Here is a 14,612-nt window from a genome sequence, read left to right as displayed (position 1 = left end):
CTATTTTCTGCATGGATTTATCAATTATCAAATATCCAATTCCAATAACAATTATTAAAGCAATTTAAGTAAAAAAAAATCTTAAACTTATATATTCTCCAAGAACTGATAGTACCAATCACGAGCTTCTAAGAATAGAGTTTTCAAAGCTGAAATGAAGTAAATACACCGTCTATTTGAAAAGTACAAAAACAGAGTTTTATAGATCTAAGGCTACCACGAACAAGAGACAGCTACAACCAAAACACAGGTACATCTTCAGATCCAGCTCCTAACGAATACAACAACATCAACAACTAACATTTACACGCAAGGTGCAAAAATATAGTATAAGTACAACTGACTCCATGTACTCAATAGGTAACAAACCTAACCTTAGGTTGAAAGTAGTGATGACCTAACAAAAAGGCCGGGGCCAACACCAATATTGTACAACAGTTCATAACAACATAGTACAATAACAAAAGAGTGTCTAAGAAATAAAAGTCTCAGTTCGTTCACAGTTTCAGAAAAATAGGCATTTCTTTTCAAGTATCTCAGTAAAAACCCAAATCTTTTACCAAAAAAGTCAAAATACTAGTAAGTTTGAAAGCTGTGATTTTTCCCAAAATCCTTTCAATAACGAGTAAGATGTTTCATTTTCAGATAGCATGAGGAAAGTACTTCTCTATGCCTACATGTCAAGATATAGGTAAAATCATAAATGTTTCCAAAACTGGGTAGTAGAAGGAAATGCACCTCTATGAATGTATCACAAGTATGCATGTCAAATGCAACACATCTCGATGATGAGCGTATGTACTCACACTCTCAGAGTACTCAATCTCATTGTCTCACATTCTTTCTCACTAAGATCAACACTCTCAATCACTCAGCGCTGTACAATATCCGCAGCGGCGTGCAACCCGATCCATATTTATAGTCGACTGTGCTCACTGGGGTGTGCAGACTCTGGAGGGGCTCCTTTCAGCCTAAGCGCTATATCGCTCCGATGTGCAACCCGATCCCATAGAATGTAATCAATATATAGTTGTTGCGTGCAACTCGATCAGATAAAATATAATCAATATAATATATTGCGGCGTGCAGCCCGATCCCAAAATGTCACTCTTACTCGGACCCTCGGCCTCACTCTGTCATCAATCTCTCCAGTCTCACTCACGGGCTTACAATGTCATTAAATTAGTCCGGCAACAATGATATGATGTATCAATAAATAATAACTGAGACTTAGATATGGTATGAATGCATGGATATGACTGAGTATGAAATATCAATGAAATCAGTGAGATGACAGTAAGAAATGACCACTATAGGTCAAAACAGTATCGGTATAATGCCTAACAAGATATCTAGCATGATTGACAGCTTAACTACTTTATCACATTGTGAAAACACGGATATCAACAAAGTAGGACCATTATACAGTGCCATGGGAACAACAGAGTCTCAATTCACATGGTGCACGCTCACACACTCGTTCTCACCACAGAACCTAACAAACTTTACAAAATCCAATAACTCATTCAATTACGAGTCCAACCATACTAGTTTCACTCAAATCCGACTCTAATTCGATGTTCAAAACTCAAAACTTCACATTATGAAACTTTAGGCCAAAACCTCCAATTTCCTCTTTAAAATTCACAATTCAATTACCAAAAACGAAGATAGATTAATGAAATATAACAAAAACCTAGTAGAGAATACTTCTCCCAATTCATATGGTGAAAAGTGCTTCAAGAATCGCCTCAATCCGAGCTCCATAGCTCCCAAAATATAAAAATGGCTGAAACCGTCGAAATAGAGTACTTTATACTTCTGCCCAGGTATCCTCTTACGCGAACGCGGTAGAAGCCTCGCGTTCGCGAAGCACAAACCCACATTGACTCACTTTTCACTACGCGATCCCGGCAAAATCCTCGCGAATGCGATGAAACACACTGCGAACGCGATGAAGAATCCATATAGACATGGACACGGACGTGAAGACTACAATCTTCAATCCAGTGCGAACCCGACCTCATAAGCGCAAACGCGAAGAACAAATAGCTCCACTGACCAAACACCTTTCGCGATATTGACCAAGCCTTCGCGATCGCGAAGAATGTCAGAAGCAACATGTAACAGCAGAAAAACCAGCAATGCAAAAACCATTTGAAATGATCCGAACTATGTCCGAAACTCACCCGAGCCTCTCGAGACCACGTCCATATGTACCAACAAGTTTCATAACATAATATGGACCTACTCGAGGCCTCAAATCACACATAACAACATCAAAACGACGAATCGCATCTCAAATCAAAATCTATGAACTTTGAAACTTCAAACTTCCACAACTGATGGCGAAAGCTATCAAATCACGTCCGATTGACTTCAAATTTTGCACACAAGTCACATTCGGCATTACGGGCATACACCAACTTCCGAAATTGGAATAGGACCTCGATATCAAAAAGTCCACTCCTGGTCAAACTTTCCAAAATTTCAATTTTCGCCATTTCGAGCCAAATTCAACCACGGACCTCCAAATCAAAATCCGGACACGCTGCTAAGTCCAAAATCACCCAACGGAGCTAACGAAACCATCAAAATTTCAATCTGAGGTCAAATGCTAAAAAGTCAAACTTGGTCAACTCTTTCAAATTTAAAGCTCCCTAGTTGAGAATCATTCTTTCAAATCAATCCTGAATAACTTGAAAATCAAAACTGACAATTCACATTAGTCATAATACATCATATGGACCTACTCATACCAGTCAACTACCGAGCGAAGTGCAAATGCTCAAAACGGCCGGTTGGGTCATTACAGAAGTGATTTAAGAAATCACAGTAACCGTCCTAGCATGAAATGCATCATGAGAATCACAAATGGGAATTAACCTTAATTTCGCAATAATTTCATATTTGTACATTTGTTGCAGCGTGCAATCCGATCCAACAATATAATCTTTAACATAAAATCTATTGCGGCGTGCAGCCCGATCCCCCAATATAATCTTTCAAATAAATTAGGTTGCGGCGTGCAACCCGATCCAAAAATATAATCTTAAAGTAAAATCCGTAGCAGCGTGCAACCTGATCCCATAATATAATCTTTCAAATAAATTCCGTTGCAGCGTGCAACCCGATCCAACAATATAATTTTGCAAATAAGTTCCGTAGAGGCGTGCAACCTGCTCGAACAATATAATCTTTCAATTAAATTCTGTTGCAGCGTGCAACCCGATCCAACAACAACACAAATTAAGTAATCAATTTACAACCAACTACGGAATACCACAAAGTCAAAAAGAACAACGAGGCTACATAAAGAAGTCACAACTAATGAAAAGGTTATACGATAGCTCACAAAATCAAATAGCAAGGAAATGACAATCCATAAGACAAGGCACAATTTATGAGCATCAACTGACAATTTAGACATGTGGTAGGTAAAGCATGAATTCAACGAGTGGTTACAATCAACAATTAGCATATAAGGTGATCTTGACAACAAAGATGGAACATGTGCTAACAATTTCAAGTAAAACACGTACAAACAATTCTAACACAAAAGTTGTAGTCATGAAACAATAGTTACAATTAGTGACATGAAGGGAGCCGAACAATTCAAATAGGTCAAATACCACATATAGGTCGTGTACCCACTCGTCACCTCGCGTACACGACCTTCACATAACACGAATGTCACAGTCATCTCAAATCCTAAGGGGTGGTTTCTCCCACATGAAGTTAGACAAGACACTTACCTTGACGAAATTAAACCAATATTTTAAATGATCTTCGCGAGTGAAGCCACCTCCGGACGGCTCAAATCCCGATGATTCCCTTGAAAATCTCTAGAAAATAAGATCGCCACAAATCGAGCTTCCTTAGTTCAGCTTTTAGTGATATTAAAACCTCCCACTACTCTTAAAAATGCAATCTACATCAACATAATTCAATTTGACAAATATTAGTAAACAAATTTCCAGATTTTTGGTCATTTAGGCATTTTATCAAACACCTAGAATACATAGTATTTTACTACCTCTAGTAATGGTGTTTCTTCATCCAAAAATCCCTCCTTCCCACCAACAAGAAATACTAAACTATCCTTTGTCTATAAAAAACCTTCTTTAGCACCATTAAAATCATCAATGAGCTCACATCCACCCAATTATTGCTAATTAATTCATTACAAAATCTCTATAACACCCAATAATCTAGTTAAGTATTTATGGCTTTCAAGCTCCATCCAATAAGTGTTAATACTTATTTATTGCTCACATACTCATAATAAATCCATGCATATATCTACAAGGGTGTAGGATTACCTTTTGGAAGAAATCTTGTCAAAACTCTCTTTTGAGTTCTTGAAAATCTAAGGATTTCATGGCGGATTGAGTTAGTTTTAGAGTGGAAATGATAGAATGAAATACCAAATTAGTAGGGATTACTCACCTTGGAGATGGGAGGAGTTGGAGGTCTTGAGAGAGTGGAGGAAACTCCTAAAATTCGGCCAAGAGGAATCGGGAAAAATGAACCCCGAAATGAGTATATAATATTTTCAGCGCCACAGGTAGCGTGGGGTGCTACCTGTGGCCAAATTTCCAAAATCTCAAAATTTCCAGCGCTAGGGCTAGCGCCCCACGCTACCCTGGGCACTGGAGATGGGAAAACTTTTCTATTTCGTTCGGACATGAGCATAACTCTCTCATACGATGTCCGAATTCGATGACTTATTTTGCTATGGCTCTATAATTTCAATACAGATTTAATGCTTCAATCAAAACAAAATTTGGAGCACATTTTCTTAATGTGATACCACTTATGTTTGAAGAAACGACGTCGAAACATTCTAGAAATGTCCAAATTCTACATTCGATGCCGAAACATATCAAATCAAGTCTGATTGATCTCGAATTTTGCACACAAGTCATAAACGACATAACAGACCTATCAAAATTTACATAACTGGATTCCGACCCGATATCAATAAAGTCAACTCCAGGTCAATCTTCCAAACCTTCCATTTCCAACTTTCGCCATTTCAAGTCAAAATCAACTACGAACTTCAAAATAAATATCTGGACGCATTCTTAAGTCCAAAATTACCATACGGAGCTATTGGAATCATAAAAATTCTATTTCGGAGTCGTTTGCTCAAAAGTTGACTCTTCAGTCAACTCTTTTCTTTTAAGCTTAATTGTTCTTTTAATTTGATCCTGAATCGTCCGAAAACCATACTCAACCACACACGCAAGTCATAATACGTATTACGAGGTTGCTCGAGATCTTAAGCCGCTGAACGGGACACTAATTCTCAAAATAACAAGTCGGGTCATTACATGAAGATAGTTGGAGTCTCTTCCACAAGCAAACGGAAGAATAAATGACAACTCTATCTTTGGGGTTTCAACTAAGCCACATAATACGTAGCATTCAAGAATGTTGCTCTTCTATCTTGGATCTATGAGTTCACCATTTGATCAATGTATATTATAATATGATCCCTCTTTTTCACTTTTACTTGGCACGTTTTGACTTTTCACGTCCCTTAAAAAATAATAAATGAAGTGCATAATTTACCATGATACCCATATTAATTGATGCATATTTTATTGGATTTGAGAAAATTATTTGAAATGAGTAAAAAATACTATGGGTATAACAAGAATTTTTTTTTTTGTCTTGTGAACGGAGGGAGTATATTTTAAGGGAAAAGTAGTTTGTGAATTGCCTATGTTTCCAAAGAAAATCAGCCCTATTTATAGGCTAAAAACTCTTGAAAGACAAGTTTTTCATTTAATAAAGATCATGAATATGTTCATGAATTTGGAAGATCAAAATGTTAATGCTAAAACCAAAATGTTTGTAGTAAATCAAGAATGAATATAATTCACATTCATTCACTTTGGAAAATAAAGAACCTTTTTATCAAATACATTAATAAATACGTTAATTTATCAAATACATTTCCAACACAAATAACACATCACTTTCAAAAAGGAAAAGAGACAAATAGACAGAAACTAAATACCAGATGTTGTACACTTTAGAGATTACATATATATGACATAAAATTAATCATAGGTTTTCAAGAATTAGTTTCTGACGCGGCAATTCTTCCTGATTTCTCCAGCATTTCCAGTAAGAACTTCAATAGCTCCCATTTTCTGCATGGATTTAGCAAACTCAGAAAAAAAGGCATTAGTTTTTTGCAGTTGTTTTACAACTTTAGCTGATTTTTTGTCTGTGAGGAGGGCTGCATCAGATTGGAACAACCCTTTGTTCTGAGTAAGGATGTTGAAATAATTGCTGTCAAATGAAGTTGAGCTCTGAGGGTCCATTTCCACTGTAGTGGCTGGGTTGGCTGGATTAGGGCACAATTGTTTCAAAGATTCAGCATAGGTGGAACTCAAAGATGGATCCACGTCACCTTTGCCAGTGAAATTGAAGAGTCTTCTAGAGAAAGCTCCACAATGAGCAACACCAATGGTGTGAGCACCTGCATGCATGAATGAAGTATATTACTCTGGGATTTAACTTATATATACTCACAGTGTGTATTTAGTCACACTTTTTTATGGACTTGATAATGTATGAACTAATCCATTATACAATCAGGGTTGAAGATAAAAGGTTACATACAAATTCATCCGAACCCAGTAACATTAGTAAAATTTTATACTTGCATTTAGAAATCTAGTAAATATATATAAAAATTAAATTCAAAATCCAGTTATTAATATATGATGTTGCTATCATAAAACTTAAAACCCATAAATTCAAATCCTCTGCATACAGTTCGCTTTGTATGATTAATATTTTACCTGATAATGCAACAAGATCATTGACATTTAGGCCTTTCTTTGCAAACAGTTGCTGAAGGGTGGCAAAATCTGAGAATGGTGAAGGTAAGTTTCCATTCACTTCACTTGCAAGGGAAACATTCCCGTCTTTTCTTCCGGTCGCCACGTCCCATAGTGATTTCTTAAACTGCAAAACTCAGAGAAGAAGAAATAATTAAAGAGCATGCTTTATTATGTACAGATATATATACATATGAATACTGAATTCTTTATACTATATACTTACTCGAAAAGAAACAGCGTCACGAGTAGCTAATGCTAAAATGTCTGCACAAGAAACAATCCCAGGACATTTTTCCTCAACTTGTCGCTTGATATCATCAATTACATCGAAACCACCCAAGGAGAGGTTTGGCCTGGCCTCCTTCTCAAATTGATCTGTTCCAACTTTATCGAGCAATATCGATGCATCACATCCCTGCAAAATTGCATAGCAAATAATGCCAATGAATAATGTTTGAAGAAATATGATAAATAATATGCTATAACATAGTATTAAATTACAGTGATACTATAAAAAAGATCTTCGTGTATAAAAAATAAATTCTATGAGATTAACGTGTGCATAATATGTAGTAATTCTAATTCGTATACGTACCCTAACGAAACAATCATGGTAGTGGAGTCGAAGCAATTTAGCACCCAACGTGGAGTCATTCTTAGCTTTGCTCCAAGTGATATCTCTAACAAATTGTTCAGCATTTGGACAACGAGTGCTCTTGTAGAAATTCTTGCGTGGCACATTATTTCCTGCACCCGAAACTCCACAAACAACAATAGAAAGAAAAACAAGAAAAATATTACTTAGTAGCAGTAATTGAGCAGTTCCCATTTTCTTTTTATTCCTTGCTAGGAAATGAAAACAAGACAATAATGTCGACGGACTTAAACCTAATTAGAAATAAGATGATGAGAAACCAAATGAATTAAGGCACAATGGATTTACCCTTCAAGGAAAGTTTCCTTTTATAGGCAAAGCTGCAAGGCGATAGCTAGTGGGATGATACAAATAATTGCTCACATGATTTTGGCCTTAGTTTATGGGTCGTGTCGACTTTATCTTCACAAAGTCCCCACTAATATATGACTCCTAAAATACATACTACGAGTAGTAGTTAGCAAATACAACCCTCCCAGGAACTTGTCAATTCCTTCAAGTTCACTCTTAGTCTCGTAATATTAATAAGTTCTGAATTTAAATTTTAAATATATTTAATGATTTTTTTATTAAAGCTATTAGGTTCGGTCAAACTCGTAAGTATGATGACCCAAAAGGTCATCTTATATTTTAGAACTCGAATCTCCGCTCTTAAGCCTTAAAAATCTCATTTTTTTACCCTCCTCGATTTGCGTACGCAGTCCGGACAGGTTTCCGGAAAGCTTTTATGTTGAAAACTAATGAAAATAAGAATGTTTGCCTTAAAAGTTGATTTTAGTTGACTTCGGTCAATATTTTTGGTAAACAGGTCCGGATCCATATTTTGACGGTCCCGGTAGGTCCGTATCGAATTATGGGACCTGGGCGTATGCCCGAAATCGAATTCAGAGGTTCCTAGCTCAAGTTATGAATTTTTGATAAAAATTAAAAGTCTGAAAATTAATTATTTTTAAGAATTGATTGATATTTGGCATTGTTAGTATCGGGTCCGTATTTTGGTTCCGGAGTCTGGTACAGTTTCATTATGATATTTAAGACTTGTCTTTGAAATTTGGTAGAAACAGAGTTGATTTGACGTGATTCGGACGTCCAGTTGAGAAGATGTAGATTTTAAAGTGTTCTTGAAAATTTCATTTGATTTGGTGCTAAATTCATAGTTTTAGGTGTTATTTTGGCGATTTGATCACGCGAGCAAGTTCGTATGATGTTTTTAGACTTGTGTGCATGGTTCGTTTGGAGCCCTGAGGGTTCGGGTGAGTTTCAGATAGGCCACGCGATGTTTTGGACTTTGGAAATTTTATTTTTCTGCAGAGTCTGTGTTCTGGCATGTCCTTCTTCGGGTTCGCGAAGGTACTCTCGCGAACGCGAAGAGTAAACTGGGCAGCTGAGGATTTCTTCTTCGCGAACGCGAAAGCTTGGTCGCCAACACGAAGCGATGGGGGCGTTACCCTTCGCGAACGCGTATCGTTAGGCACTGGGGAGGGCAAGCAACTTTTTCTTCAGTGCGAACGCGATCAATGACTCGCGAACGCGAAGACTAGGGAAGTAGCCTACGCGAACGCGACCACTGTCTCGCGAACGCGATAGTGCTCTCGCGAACGCGATGAACACTGTCGCCCAATACTTAACAGAACCCAAAAACGGAATTTTAGCCAAAATTCATTTTTCTCAAAAACAAAATAGTGAGAGGCAATTTTTCAAGAGCCATTTCTTCCCCAAATTGTTGGTAAGTGATTCTAAACCATATTCTTTCAATTACCCATTTCATTTCTTGAATTTTCAACCAAAAATCTAGAGTTTTCATGATAGAATTAGCGGTTAGGGTAGAAACTAGGAATTTCATAAATTTGGAGGTTTAGACCTCAATTACCCGGGGTCGATTTTTTTGACTTTTTGGAGGAAAATTTGGAAAATTTAATTTATGCAATATAATTGATTCCTTTTGTAATATTTGATATTATTGAGTCATTTTTGAATAGATACGAGTGGTTTGGAGGTGAATCCCAAAGGAAAAACTGTGATTGAGAATTAAGTGGCCTTCGGAGCGAGGTAAGTGTTGTGTCTAACCTTGACTTGAGAGAATTAGGAACCTTAGATTACTTGCTAAGTGAAATCCATGTGAGCGGCGTATATGTGAGGTGACGAGTACTTATGCGCCGCCAAATTTATCTGTTTTTCCATGTTTCTCTGTTCTTTCTTATATTGTCTTTTCCTATGTCAAATTGCTACGTGTTATGCTAGTATTGTTCAATTTATCGTTCTTATTACGTTTACGGATTTTCTAGTGATAATTGAGTTTTTATTTCAAAGTTGAGATTGATATGATGGAACCAAATATTGAAGTAAGGTTTGTACTTGTTATTCTATCTCCATATTGTTATTTATGCATTGCATTATGGTAAGGGAGAGTGTTAATGCATGAAGGGTGATGCCGTGCCATATTGTGAGTGTTAATGCACGAAGAGTGATGTCGTGCCATATTGTGAGTGTTAATGCCCGAAGGGTGATGCCGTGCCATATTGTGAGTGTTAATGCACGAAGGGTGCTGCGGTGCCATGATATGAGAGTAAAAGCACGAAGGGTATTTTATGGTGAGATTGAGAGTAAAAGCACAAAGGGTGATGCCGTATATTTTTCCTTACTGTATTCACTATTCCTATTGATTCATGGTATATTGACTGCTCCGGTGATCATTCTATTGTAGTTCTTTATCTTATATTCCCCTCAGTATGTTCTCCTCCCGACATTTCATGTTTAGTTCTTTATTTCTATTATTGCATATACACTGTTAGATTGTACAGGTTGATTTGTTGGTGTCTTGCCTTAGCCTCGTCACTACTTCGTCGAGTTTAGGCTTGACACTTACCAGTACATGGGGTCGGTTGTACTGATACTGCACTCTGCACTTTCTGTGCAGATTTTGATATCGGCTCAGGTTGATCGAGATTAGCTACTGGTCCGCTGTCCGGAGACTCAAGGTAGATCTGTCGGCGTTCACAGACCTTGAAGTCCCCGTCTACCTTTTATGTCCTACTGTTTTCTTTCATTCAGACAGTTGTATTTCTTTCAGACTATTACTTGTAGTAAATTCTAAAATGCTCGTGAATTGTGACTCCAGATCCGGGTGGTAGTAGTTAATACAGTTTTATTATGTTACACACTTATTATATTTTATATTAGTTAATTATTGTTATTTACTGAATGGAAATAAGGAATCGGTTTAATGATTCTCTAACGTTGGCTTGCCTGGCAAGTGAAATGTTAGGCGTCATCACGGTCCCGTCAGTGGGAAATTTTGGGTCATAACAGTTGGTATCAGATCACTAGGTTGCCTAGGTCTCACGATTCACGAGCAAGCTTAGTAGAGTCTGGAGGATTGATACGGAGACGTCTGTGCTTATCTCCTAGAGGCTTTGAAGTTTAGGAACAAGTTTCACTTCTATTCTTCTCTGTCGTGCGATTTTGCTTTCTCAATATTGTTTGAACTCTTCTACTCTTATTCTATCGCAGATGGCGAGAACATGTACCGCTTCCTCAGCTGAGCAGCAGCCAGAGCCTCCAGTGACAGCTCCTACGGGGGGCAGAGGTCGATGCCAGAGGCCGAGGTAGGGGCAGGGCACAGCCTAGGGCCCGAGCAGTAGCCCCATCAGTGGTGCCTTAGATAGAGATTGACGACGAGGTTCCAGCCCAGACTGTTCCTGTCGGACCAGCTTAGGTTCCGGAGGGGTTCATTGCTACCCCAATACTTCAGGATGCTTTGGTCCGTTTGGTGGGCCTTATGGAGAGTATGGCCCAGACTGGCACATTTCCCATGGCACCAGCAGTCTCTCAGGCTAGAGGAGGAGCCCAGACTCCTACCACTTCCGCTCCGGAGCAGATAGCTCCCCAGTATCAGGCTCCAGCAGCTCAGCCAATCGGATTAGTTCAGCCGGTTATTGCGGCACAGGTCGGAGATGGGCCAGCTATGTCTTCTGAGGCTTTATGGAGATTGGATAGGTTTACCAAGCTCTTTCCTATTCACTTCAGTGGTGCTCCTTCAGAGGACCCCCAGGAATATCTTGACAGTTGTCACGAGGTTCTACGGAATATGGATATAGTGGAGACCAATGGGGTCGATTTTGCTGCATTTCAGATAACTGGTTCCGCCAAGAAATGGTGGAGAGATTACTTGTTGACCAGACTAACTGGGTTGCCTGCTCTTACTTGGGACCAGTTCTCTCAGCTTTTCATAGAGAAGTTTCTGCCTATCACATTGAGAGAGGAGCGTCGCCGTCAGTTTGAGCGTCTCCAGTAGGGCAGTATGACTGTTACTCAGAATGAGACCCATTTTGTGGATTTGGCCCGTCATGCCATTCTTCTTCTTCCCACCGAGAGAGAGGGTGAGGAGGTTTATTGATGGACTTGCTCAGCCTATCAGATTGCAGATGGCTAAGGAGACTGGGAGTGATATTTCTTTTCAGGTAGCTGCTAATGTCGCTAGACGAGTCAAGATGGTTCTTACTCAGGGAGGTTAGGGGTCTTACAAGAGGCCTTGTCATTCCAGTGAGTTCAGCGGTGCCTTATCTAGAGGCAGGAGTACTTTTGGTAGATGCCATCCTCCCAGGCCATTTCATTCAGCGCACCAGGCATCCCACGATACCTCAGGTGGTCGTGGCCCTCAGATGCATTATTCCGACCAGCTAGCCTACAATGCACCACCAGCTCCTATTTAATGCACCTCCACTCCAGAGTTATCAGGGTGGTTATTCAGGTCGACAGGGTCAGTTTCAGGGTCAGCAGTCACAACAGTCGAGGTAATGTTATACTTGTGGTGATCCGAGGCACATTGCTAGATTTTTCCCTCGGGCAACGAGTAACTCACAGCATCAGAGTTCTCATGCCATGGTTCCGGCACCAGTTGTTACACAACCTGCTCAGCCAATCAGAGGCAGGGGTCAGGCAGCCAGAGGTAGGGGCCAGACAGTTAGAGGTGGAGGTCAGGTCGTTAGAGGTGGAGACCAGCCAGCTAAAGGCCATCCCAGGGATGTAGTTCAGGGTGGTGGGCCCCAACCCCGATGTTATGCTTTCCAGCCAGCCCTGAGGCTGAGTCATCTGACGCTGTTATCACAGGTACTATTTCAGTTTGCAGTAGAGATGCATCAGTTCTATTTGATCAGGGGTCTATTTACTCCTATGTGCCATCCTATTTTGCTTCCTATTTGGTTGTGCCTCGTGATTCTTTGAGTGCTCCTGTGTATGTGTCCACACCAATGGGAGATGCTATTGTTGTAGATCGTGTTTATCGTTCATGTGTGGTCACCATTGGGAGTCTTGAGACTCGTATAAACCTTCTACTTCTCAACATGGTCGACTTTGATGTCATACTGGGTATGGATTGGCAATCACCTTATCATGTTATTTTAGATTGTCACGCCAAGACAGTGACCTTAGCCTTGCAGGGGTTGCCTCGATTAGAGTGGAGAGGGAATCTTGGCCATTATGCCAGCAGAGTTATCTCTTATGTGATGGCTCGACATATGGTCGAGAAGGGTGTCTAGCTTATTTGGCTAATGTCCGTGATTCTAGTGCGGAGGTTCCATCCATAGATTCGGTGCCGGTTGTTCGTGAGTATCCAGAGGTGTTTCCTGCAGACCTGCCGGGGATGCCACCCGACAGGGATATTGATTTCTGCATTGATTTGGCTCCGGGTACTCAGCCTATTTCCATTCTTCCATATCGCATGGCCCTGCCAGAGTTGAAAGAATTGAAGGAGCAGTTGCAAGATTTGATGGATAAGGGCTTCATTAGACCTAGTGTCTCGCCCTTGGGTGCACCTGTGTTGTTTGTGAAGAAGAAAGATGGCTCGATGAGGATGTGTATAGATTATTGGCAGTTGAACAAAGTCACCATCAAGAAAAAATATCCATTGCCGAGGATTGATGATTTATTTGATCAGCTTCAGGGTGCCAAGGTGTTTTCAAAGATTGATTTGAGATCTAGCTACCATCAGTTGAGGATTAGGGCATTCGATGTTCCTAAGACAGCTTTTCGGACTCGGAATGGGCATTATGAGTTTCTAGTGATATCATTTGGGCTGACAAATGCCCCAGCAGCATTCATGGATTTGATGAACCGGGTGTTCAAACCCTACTTGGATTCTTTTATGGTTGTGTTTATTGATGATATCTTGATCTACTCTCACATTCGAGAGGAGCATGAGCAGTACCTTCGGACCGTTCTTCAGACTCTGAAAGACAGCCAGTTATATGCTAAGTTCTAAAAATGCGAGTTTTGGTTGAGTTCAGTTGCCTTCTTGGGTCACGTTGTATCGGCAGAGGGTATTTAAGTGGATCCTAAGAAGATTGAGGCAGTCCAGAACTGGCCTAGACCCACATCAGCTACAGAGATCCGTAGTTTCCTGGGGTTTGGCGGGCTATTACCGTCGATTTGTGGAGAAGTTTTCATCTATAGAAGCCCCGTTGAACAGATTGACCCAGAAGGATGCCCCGTTCAGGTGGTCAGACGAGTGTGAAGCGAGCTTTCAGAAGATCAAGACATCTTTGACTACAACACCGGTATTGGTGTTACCCACAGGTTCAGGATCTTATACAATATATTGTGACGCATCTCGTATTGGTCTGGGTGTGGTATTGATGCAGGGTAGCAAGGTTATTGTATTTGCTTCACGGCAGCTGAAGGTTTACAAGAAGAATTACCCTGTTCATGATCTAGAGCTGGAAGCCATTGTTCATGCGCTGAAGATTTGGAGGCACTATCTTTACGGCGTGCCATGTGAGGTATTCACTGATCATCGGAGCTTGCAGTATTTGTTCAAGCAGAAAGAACTCAATCTAAAGGAGAGGAGGTGGCTGGAGCTATTGAAAGACTATGATATCACCATATTGTATCATCCCGGGAAGTCCAATGTGGTGGCCGATGCTTTGAGTAGAAAGTCAGTCAGTATAGGTAGCCTTGCATATATTCCAGTTGGTGAGAGACCGCTTACATTGGATGTTCAGACCTTGGCCAACCAGTTCGTAAGGTTAGATATTTTTGAGCCCAGTCATGTTCTGGCTTGTACAATTGCTCGTTCTTCTTTATTTGAGTGCATCAGA

At 39.9% G+C, this 14,612-nt stretch overlaps 1 protein-coding gene across 1 annotated transcript; it reads right to left on the bottom strand.

Moving 5' to 3' along the window:
- Positions 1-5,877: 5,877 nt before the first annotated feature.
- LOC138899565 (peroxidase 24-like) lies at positions 5,878-7,808 on the bottom strand. The gene is made up of 4 exons (XM_070186123.1): positions 7,459-7,808; positions 7,087-7,278; positions 6,822-6,987; positions 5,878-6,496 (listed from the first exon to the last, which is right to left on the bottom strand). Exons 1-4 carry the CDS (start codon positions 7,690-7,692, stop codon positions 6,093-6,095), a joined length of 996 nt encoding a protein of 331 aa, XP_070042224.1. The 5' UTR covers positions 7,693-7,808; the 3' UTR covers positions 5,878-6,092.
- Positions 7,809-14,612: the final 6,804 nt, after the last annotated feature.

This window comes from Nicotiana tomentosiformis, chromosome 9 (genome assembly GCF_000390325.3).
Source record: "Nicotiana tomentosiformis chromosome 9, ASM39032v3, whole genome shotgun sequence".
Taxonomy (NCBI): domain Eukaryota; kingdom Viridiplantae; phylum Streptophyta; class Magnoliopsida; order Solanales; family Solanaceae; genus Nicotiana; species Nicotiana tomentosiformis.
The sequence above is the reverse complement of the archived record's forward strand: the minus strand, read 5'-3'. Positions and strand labels throughout refer to the sequence as shown.